This window comes from Pteropus vampyrus, unplaced genomic scaffold (genome assembly GCF_000151845.1).
Source record: "Pteropus vampyrus isolate Shadow unplaced genomic scaffold, Pvam_2.0 Scaffold266, whole genome shotgun sequence".
Classification (NCBI taxonomy): Eukaryota; Metazoa; Chordata; class Mammalia; order Chiroptera; family Pteropodidae; genus Pteropus; species Pteropus vampyrus.
This window is the reverse complement of record NW_011889047.1, coordinates 997,402-1,006,809: the sequence shown is the minus strand read 5'-3', so window position 1 is coordinate 1,006,809 and position 9,408 is coordinate 997,402. Positions and strand designations below refer to the sequence as shown.

At 44.7% G+C, this 9,408-nt stretch overlaps 2 protein-coding genes and 1 pseudogene across 2 annotated transcripts in view; 2 read left to right on the top strand and 1 right to left on the bottom strand.

The window, feature by feature from the left end:
* The window catches only part of LOC111729516 (uncharacterized protein C6orf118-like), a 22,267-nt gene extending 20,710 nt beyond the window's left edge, over positions 1 to 1,557 (top strand). Inside the window, exon 8 of the mRNA XM_023520438.1 lies at positions 1,450 to 1,557. Coding sequence (XP_023376206.1) covers positions 1,450 to 1,557 — 108 coding nt within the window. The remainder of the gene's footprint in view (positions 1 to 1,449) is intronic.
* LOC111729523 lies at positions 621 to 736 on the bottom strand (annotated as a pseudogene).
* A 690-nt stretch (positions 1,558 to 2,247) lies between the features above and the next one.
* Positions 2,248 to 6,389, top strand: CUNH6orf118 (chromosome unknown C6orf118 homolog). Its single transcript, XM_023520437.1, has 4 exons — positions 2,248 to 2,416; positions 4,694 to 4,747; positions 5,248 to 5,309; positions 6,231 to 6,389. The coding sequence occupies exons 1-4, from the start codon at positions 2,255 to 2,257 to the stop codon at positions 6,322 to 6,324; spliced, it is 372 nt and encodes a 123-aa protein (XP_023376205.1). The 5' UTR covers positions 2,248 to 2,254; the 3' UTR covers positions 6,325 to 6,389.
* Positions 6,390 to 9,408: the final 3,019 nt, after the last annotated feature.

The following is a 9,408-nucleotide window of genomic DNA, read 5'->3' as shown; positions in this document are numbered from 1 at the left end:
GCTGGACTCCAGCTGCTTGCCGTCTCTTACAACGGGCCACCCTTTTGTCATTTTTGACTGAAGGGCTTTACTGCTGATGGCGAACAAAACGGTGGCAGAGGCTAATAAAGGACGTCGCGGATTTTCTAGAACTCTAGTTAACTTCTCTCGATGTTGGACCCCAGCTGAGTATTTCTGACACTTTTTCGGAGCCGCTGAAGGATGCTAGTGTCCCGCGTTCTTCATCTCCTGTCCCTAAGCGTCTCATTCCAGAGCCCCGTCAGTTTCCTGGGGCATCTTTCCCATGTCCATCCTCAGTCTTCCCCGTTAGGCAGACAGGGAGTGACAGCTGGGTCATTGGAACGGCCCGCTCTCCTACTGAAACCCTTGGCCGGGTTGAGGAGGAAATCAAACGTGTCATCTCGTGCTTCTCAGTTCGTGAGGAAGCCTCCCCCTACCGCTTCTTCCCTCTGAGTTAGCTCGTCTGCTTGACTCATGTCCCCAGCTTTCAGAACTTAACTTCAAACTTTTCCTTTCTTCCAGATTTGCCAAAGTTGAATGTTGGCAATGACCTCTGCCTTGTTTGCTGTGTTCAGGTGTTACCACTCTTTTTTTAAATTTTATTTTATTTTATTTTTTTACACCTCCAGCACCTGGTCTTCCTAGGTGGTCTCCCATCCAAGTACTAACCAGTCCCGACCCTGCTTAGCTTCCGAGATCAGACATTGGGCGTGTTCAGGGTGGCATGGCCGGAGACCATGGCCTGGGGCTCCACTGGGGCGTGAACCCGGGACCTCCTGCATGTAAAGCAGACGTGCTCACCGCTACACCATGGAACCCCTCTTCCTAATTGCCTTTTCTTTGCCATCGAAAAGGCGTAGTGCTTCTTTCCACCAAAATGAAGCCTCAGCACTCTAACTGGAGCCAGACCGAGCCGCGGGGTACGAGGCGCCCTTGGCAGGGAGTCGCTCTCAGCCTCCAGCCCCTTCCTGTGCTCCGTACACGTGGCTGTCGGTCGGAGCCAGTTTGTCTTTGGCTCCAAATCCCTTTCCTGCTAAAATGTCTTTTTAGCCTTGAGATGTGTATAGCCAGCTGCCTAGTGGATATGGTCACACAGGTGTCCCACAGGTGTGTGGACACAACATGTCCAAGATCAAATAATCCCTCTCCCAGTCTCTGTCTGTCTGTCATCTGTCTCTTCCTCTCCCTCTCTGTATCTGTCTCTGTCTGTCTCTCTGTCTCCCTCTGCCTCTCTCTCCCCTCACGTTCCCAGCCATTTGCATGACTGTCACCGCCCAAACACAGGGAGACTCAGGACGCGAAGCCGCTGGCAGGCATCCATCGCTTTCCTCCCCGCAAACACTTCAACGCGGCTCGTAGTAAGTGGCCGGGCTGGGTTCGAGCCCAGCTCTTTCCTACGTCTTTGCTGCACTGGCCTCACCAGTCCCCTCCCGCCGCCTCTGTCCCCAGCTGCTGCCCCAGCTGCTGCCCCCCCGAAACCCAGGGTTTGTTGGGGAGCGTGCCCGCTTCACCACATCCAGATCGAGTCAGTTCCCGAGCCCCGCTAACCCGTTTTGATCTCTCGGTGCCTCCGGCGCCCTCCTGGCCTGGCCCCCGCGTCCGAACGATGGCAGCCGCTTTCCAAGCGGCCTCCCTGACTCCTGGCCGGGTGCGTCCCGTGCTGTAGACAGAGCGCCCATCGTCCGACCGTGTCTGTCCCCAGCTTCGAGGCCGTCCGCGGCTTGGACCGATCCCTTAACACAGGTCGTCAGACCGTGTCGCATCTGCCGCTCTTTTCCCAGCATCGTATCGCGACGTCACCCACTGGGCAGCCAGTGTCCCCGCCCACTGACTGGATAACTATTTTTTTTTTTTAACCGAATGTGCCAAAGTCCGCTTTCCCACCATTCCCCCGCCCCGTTTGTTTGTCTGACCCCCTAGTCATCTTTCCAGTTTCAACTGAGTCACATGTTTCTGGCCAACTCGTCCTTCTGTCCCTACCGCATTGTGTTAGGTGCTCAAATTCAGTGTGCAGTGAACACTTACTGATTAAATCAAGGAACTGAAGGAGGAATTGCTCCCGATTTTGAATCCGGTAATTTTGTCAATGTGCTCAGAGTTTAAGTCACATTATATTTTATAGCTATGTAAAACCTATAGGTATATAATATAATATTGTTATGAATATGTTATGTTATTAATAAAGGCTAAGATATTAAACACAGTAATACTTTGCTTTTAAAAACTATTTTCAGAATCACCTGAGAAAAACGTAATGGATGAGAAACAACTTACTCTTATTGAGAAGGTTGAAAAGAGAAGGTGTGAAATACTTAAGAAATGGGATGACATTCAAGATCTTGAAAGAGAAATGAAAACAACTTTGATTCATACAGGAATTTCACATATCACCGAGAATAAGATTAAGAGCTTAGAGGTATGCAGTTTATTTATTTGAATGTTTATGTTCTTTCACCCGAAAACCTTGGCAAACACATGAAGTAATTCGATTTTTCGATAGAGTAAAAAATTACGTAAATTTTGGTCCACATATGTTTTCATTCTAAAACATTGGTAGCAAACAATTTGCAAATGATTGGAATAATGAGGAGATCTAGCTAAAACAACAAAAATAAAAGGTGACAAAAATTCTGTAGGGCTTTGTTAAGGATCAAATTTGGTCTCTTTTAGATCAATTAAAGTGTTTTAAAATTTCATATTTTGTATAGAAATGCCTGTCATAAAAATAATGGCCTCCATCATTTAGCATCTAATATGGACTAAGTAGTTTAAGCTGAAGATCACAGCAGGTAAGTAACCTGCACCAGGTGATGCAGTTTAGAGCTGGTAAAGGTGGTTTGAACTTAATTCTTTTTGGGCTCCAAAGCCCTTATACTTCGTATTGGCCCACGTTGACTCAGTAGTTAGATTCTGAGTTAGCTGGGCAATTACGCGGGCAGATAGGAATGAGTTACTGCCGTTAGGAAAGTCTACTCTAATAAAAATAGTCTTTCACAATTATGGTAACGATTTCATTGATGAGCAGTATGTTGTAAATTATAATCTGCGTTTTAAAATAACATCGCGCCCTGCTTTTTATGCTGTAATCTTTATTATTTGTGCAGAATCTGCCTCAATGTAACTGCTAGTTGTAGCGTTTATAATTGAAATGTGATTTTTTTAACATGTATTTTCTCAGAACTACTTTTTTTTCTCTTTTAAGCAGATTTATAAAGTGTATGGGAAGGCGGTAGTGGTCCAAACTTGTTTTGATTTCTCTCTTTCTTTTAAAATCATATTTTCAGATTCCCTTCTGTGTTTTTCACGAGTCTTCTCTTTTTTAAAAAACTGAATCATGTTCTGAGAACAAACACTAACTTATAGTTGAATGTTTAAACAGCGAAAAAGATGAGTTTCGGCTTTATATGTTGTGAGCATGATGTAAAGCCGAAATCACGCCAACTTTTCTTTCATAATTAACATCTCTTTAAATGGATCAAATCTAGGAGTAGAAGATTTCCTACAAATATTCCCTTATCACAAATTTATATAACTTTAACTATTATTTATATTTGGCTCCTTAATTCAAATACTAGGAGGTACAATAGAATTACATTTATTATCCCATTAAATAATTGATTTCTGATTCTGAATATAAAATATAATAATTCTAAGCCAAAGAAAAATAAGCAAATGTATCAGGGGTTAACGATGCACCAAGATATGGCTGTGAACATTAAAAAAATACTATTTCACTTTATTCCCAACAACCCAAAGAGACAGTGAAAGAGAGTCGCCTCTTTTTCAGGCGAGGGAATCAAGGCACAAATATGCTAACTAACTGCACCGAAGCCACAGTGAGCAAACGGTAGCATCAGAATTTAAACTCAGCCTACGTTCTTAATTCTGCACTATCCAGCCTCACTAATATAACTGTGAATTCTTTTCAGTACGTTGGCTATGTGAGAGACCAAGTCTTTACAGCCCCTGCCCATCATTATTTGTTTGTAATTATTTGGATATTCTCATTCGCAGGATTAACTGGGTCTCTTTTAGGTCCATTGAAGCGTCTCAGTAATTTTCAGGTCTCAGTGATAATATTCTTGGCATTTTGATTGTGCTTACAATGAATTTGTAGGTTCACTTGGGGAAACAAAGTGACAGCTTTACAATATTAACACTCCCTTTAAGGATCACTGTATATTTATTTAATTTATTTTTACGCATTGCTCTTAAGTATTTTTTGTTATGCTTATTTTTGTGACTTTGTGGCATCTATTACTATTGTGGATGAAAACTTTAGAAAGTTTTTTACATTAAAGTATATAATCAGTTATTGCTGGTCTACATGTGACTTATTGATATTTATATTTTTATAGCATATCCAGCTGCCTTAACAAATGCTATTATGAGTTCTGAAAAGTAAGAAACTCTTCTACTCTGAAGTTCCTCTAAAACTCTCTCATCTTTTGTCACATCAAGCCCCACCTTGTCTAGTTTTTGACCCTGGGGGCCAAGGTCTTTCTGTTTTACCAAAGGGTTTCTCAGTCATGCTTTGTTTATTCTTCTGTCTTTAAATGGTGTGCATCTGGGTGCTTTCGAAATGAGAATAACAACCTTTACATAATACTTTTTTGTGTCCTGTAAATGGGGGAAAGTATTTAACAAATATTCTTAACCTTGTGTCTTCCTCTTAAAATCATTTCTCCTTCAGATCGAAGCTATAAAATTGGAAACGGCAAACAAAGTCTTAAAGAAGAAAATATGTGTAAGTTTTTGCGAATCAATGTTTCAATAGAAACATTTCCTTTAGTGCCTTCTTGTGTTATTTCATAAACCAAATAAGAATATATATAGTATCTTTGTAAATGGTAACTTTCTATAATCTTAAGAATAGATGGCTATGCAGACATTAACTCGAAATTGGACAGATGTAAACTGATGTATAAAAAGTCTTTTTAAATAGTTGAATGTGCCCGTCGGAATTGGCCATTTCTCTAAACCCTTCCACACATAACAATTACTTTTAATGAACTTGTTTGATGACAAGGAATAGGATGAACTGGTTTCTCTGATGACTTTGAGGATACCCCTTCTATAATGCATGCTAACAATTTGCGGCTTAATAGATTAGAATTCTGTTTCTATTCCATATGCATGATATACAGTATGAATGAGTATGTTGTGCCTGATTCTGGAAGCGACGATCTATTTGAATTCAGTATTGTTGTCATCACACGTGACCGAATGATTTCTAATTCTTGGCAGATTATTGAAAACCAGCTGAAGCAGTGCATGCTGAAGAATAAGATGAGTGGAGACAAGCAGCAGTGAGTATCAGTTACGGGATGAAGGAACATGCATAAGAACCTCACGCTAGTCTCAAAGCCACACGGTTACAATCAGCCTGGGCCAGACAGTACTTTTGAAGTGTTTACATTCACAAGTCTTAACTTTGACTATCGATGTTACATTCCTCCCTGTGCCTAAGAATTAAGCCCAAGGTCTACGCCTCAATCTGTATGTATTTTTTAGCCATGTGAGTACAGTTTTACTCCTGAGAGTCTCCGTATAGCTGTGCTCAGGCATCGGGTCCATCTTCCGTGGAGGAAGGAAGGGGAAGGCAAAGGGCAGAGTCTCAAAGAGTTTCTCATGAGGGTTCGTTTCATTTAGGAAGGAAAGTCCTTCCCGGGACTTCCACACACATCTCATTGGCCAGCACCATGTCCCAAGGCCACGCTTAGCTGCGAAGGAGTCCAGAAAATAAAATATTTGATTCCTAGCTTACCTAGTAGAGAAAGTCATGGAGGAAAAGGTGTCAGGGCAGGTGCTGGGTGAGCCATACAGGTGGATCTCGGTTTTGTGGGGCCTTATATCATGGTGGGTGGCCTCAAAGGAAAAACGACGTAGAATTACAAATACAGAGTTGGGTGGGCTGCTTCCATGGCCTTGAGAATAAATGGATCTAAAGTTTAAACACCGTCCTTGAGGCGGATCTACCTCTGCCGCCATACGGCACTTAATCTGGAACATGCTGCGGAGGGTTTGCCCGTAAATACAGAGAATCTTTGCTACATTTGAGTCAAAAACTCTACTGAAACTAATCTTTAAAACCGAGGTGGAAGATTGCAAAGACTCGCTTCGTGTTTTTGAGTAAATGTATCCTAAAATAGATGTGTGTTTTAAAAGTTTTATTTCTGCTTAATGTACACTTTTCTGATCTATTATGCTTATTTGTTATGTATTTTAAGGAACCTTTGGGAATTTATTACAGAATTCATAAAATTTAAAGAAACAGACAATAACTCTCAAGTGCCTGGAAAAATGACCTGTGAAAATTCATGACCACCATGTACATAACGTGACTGTTTATGGATGTATAAGTTAATAAAGGTACATTTCATTTTGTCGGTTTTAATCCCTAATAAAATTAATGTGCTGCATCTACCCTACTAAAGATATTGAAATCAGTACATGTGTGCATGTGATTAGTTTTGCTTTTTTATACATATTCATACCAACAGTAGTTCTTAGAGTACTTCTTTCCTTTAACAACTTTCTCCAGGGAAAAACACTTTTGATTGTTTGACAGGAATGAGAAATTCAGCAGTGCCACAGTGCAGGCTAACCTTGTTTCTTATTCGCCAAGGCAAGCTCACATATAGGCGTTTAATAAAAGGTCGTAGTTACCTAATTACCATCCACTTAACGGAGTAATCTTTACTGATCGTAAATGATACAGTGCTCTAGAAATGTCCCAAAACGAGTATGGTGCTTTGCACCGCACGTGTCTTAGCGGATTGTGATCGTCATGACAACAGCGTGACTTTAAAATTTTTTATCCCCGCTTTGCCTATAAACTGGGCTGGGCGCTTAGAGTAAACGCGAGTCCCATTTCTTTGGACTCCCATAGATAGGGCTGTTGTGAATTACAAAACAGGGCTTTAACTGTGACTTGGAATAGCGGAGTTGGTGTGTGTGAGAGAGAGAGACACAGAGAGAGAGAGACAGAGACAGAGAGAGAGAGAGAGACAGAGACAGAGAGACAGAGAGACAGAGACAGAGAGAGACAGAGAGAGAAAGACTGCTAGAACTAAAAACAAGCAGACCAGCAGGCAACGCCGAATTCGTTTGCTTGCCAAGCAAGGGAGAGCCGTTCCCTCGAGGGTCACAGTTCAGGGAGGATCCAGTTTGAAAGCAAAGGAGCTGGAAATTGAGGTAAAAGTAGTGTCATTCCATGTTAAGAGGGCTTTTGGTGTTAAAGACCAAACAAATTTGCAGGGGAGGGACGCTGGGGGCTAGAAAGCCCTCTTTCTTCGATTGGCTATTACTCTGGCTAATGACAAAAAAAGAACTTTTTTTCTCTCCCCCCCCCCCAAAAAAAAAGATCTGAGCTGGGTTATAATAAAACTTAAACAATGTGTATCCTTGGGTCCGATGCATTTTTTCTTTTTAAAGCAGATAAAGAATTCCATCATTCATTCATTTATTCAAGCAACAGTCATTAAATCAACATTCCAATATACTTCAGACAGTCGCTCACTGTTGGTAATATGGGAATGAATGCATGATGCCGTCCTCAGGGCGTGTACAGTGTGTCCTGCGGACTTGGGAAAAGAGAACGATGAGAAGAAAGTGTGGAAAAACTAGGTACGCACCAGGGCGTGGCCGGGAGGTGAGCCGCCCACTGAGCAAGGATAATTTGATGTGCACAGTGTGGAACGTAATTTGGCAACAGGTTGTGTGTCCCGCCAAATATGTGTGTTTCTAGCACGTTCCACCCCTCCTTGCATGAGGGCCATGGACTTTGGTCCAACGAGGGATGGTTGCGATAACATAGTTCAAGAAATGTGGACTCTGGAAAGATCGGCTTATTTGTAAAAAGAAAGAAATGTAGAGAATCAGCTATTTGGACTTCTCCATGTGGCAAAATCTGAGCGCTCTGAGTTTGCAAATTTAAGGGATGACATTTAAAAAGTCTATGACCTGGTGCAATGTGGATTTGGGACCTTGCGCAGGGCCCCGCGCGGGAGGCTGTCTCTGAACCCGGTGCTGGAAATGGCGGGTGGGGATGAGGGCGCAGGGCCGACCCGAGCATCTCTGAGCGAACCCGGGGCGCGCGCAGCCGCGGGGGCGGCGCGGACGGGGACCAGGGCGGGGGCCGCAAGGGCACAAAGCCTGTCACGCGCTTCCAAACCTTCAACCTCTTCTGCCCGGCTGGACTTACGTGACAGGGGTCAGGCTGGGAGCTCAGGGGACAGCACATCTCCAAGGGAGCGTCCCCCAAGGACCGCTGCGCACGCGTCCAAGGGGGACGCGAAGGAGGCCAAGCTGGCGACGGAGACGGGGAGCGGGAGGGCCCGTCCGAGGGCGGAGTCGGGGCGTAGCCGAGGACGGCACCCCGCGCCTGGCTGGGGACAGGGTCCGCTCTGTGACGCCACAGACCCGGACGGGTGTCCCGCTCTCGGTGCGAGAATGCTCCATCGTCATCCCGGGGGGCCGCCGTGGACCCCCTCAGAGGTCTGGGACACGGCGTGGGACACGGCGTGGGGCGCGGTGGCCCGGCGGGCCGTTGATCCGTTAGCGAGGATGGGACCGCCTTCTACGCAGCGCAGGACGTGAGTAAAGGGAGGACGCTGGGCATCGCGGCGGAGACCAGACGCCCCTCTCTCCATGCCCCGCGGAGGACCCCAGGGCCTCCTGCGCTGTGAGCTGGCCCTGGCCTGACGGGGGGATGAGATCCAAGCTCGGTTCGCCAGGCCCCGGTCCTTGGGGTGGGTCACTGCTGGTGCCCAACCCCGGCTGCTCCCATCGGCTGAAGGCTGACCCTAAGACACTCAGGTGTTCTTGTTCTTGTGGAGTCTTTAGGGTTTTATATAGAGAGAATTGTGTCATCCGCAAATAGTGACAGTTTGACTTCTTCGCTTCCTATTTGGATGCATTTTTTCTCTCTCTCTCTTGCCTGATGCACTCGCTGGGACCTCCAATGTCATACGGCATAACAGAGGCGAGGGTGGCCAGCCTCGTCTTGTTCTTGATCTTAGAGGGAAGGTTTCTAGGTTTTCATGGTTGGCTGAAGAAGCTGGGGTACATATATACAATGGAATATGACTCGGCCATAAGAAGAGATGACATACTGCCATTTGTGACCACATGGATGGACCTTGAGATAATCATGCTAAGCGAAATAAGCCAGACAGAAAAAGTTGAAAATCACATGATCTCACTTTTATGTGAGATATAAACCTAAAAGCAACAAATGAACAGGACAAACAGAGACTCATGGACATGGGCTATAGACTAGTGGTTCCCAGAGCGGAGGGGGGAAGGGGGGAGGGGGAGGTAGATGGAGTAAAGGGGGGTCAAACACGTGGTGACAGAAAGAATAACTGTGGGAGGTGAACACGCAGTGTAAATATTTATATGCCT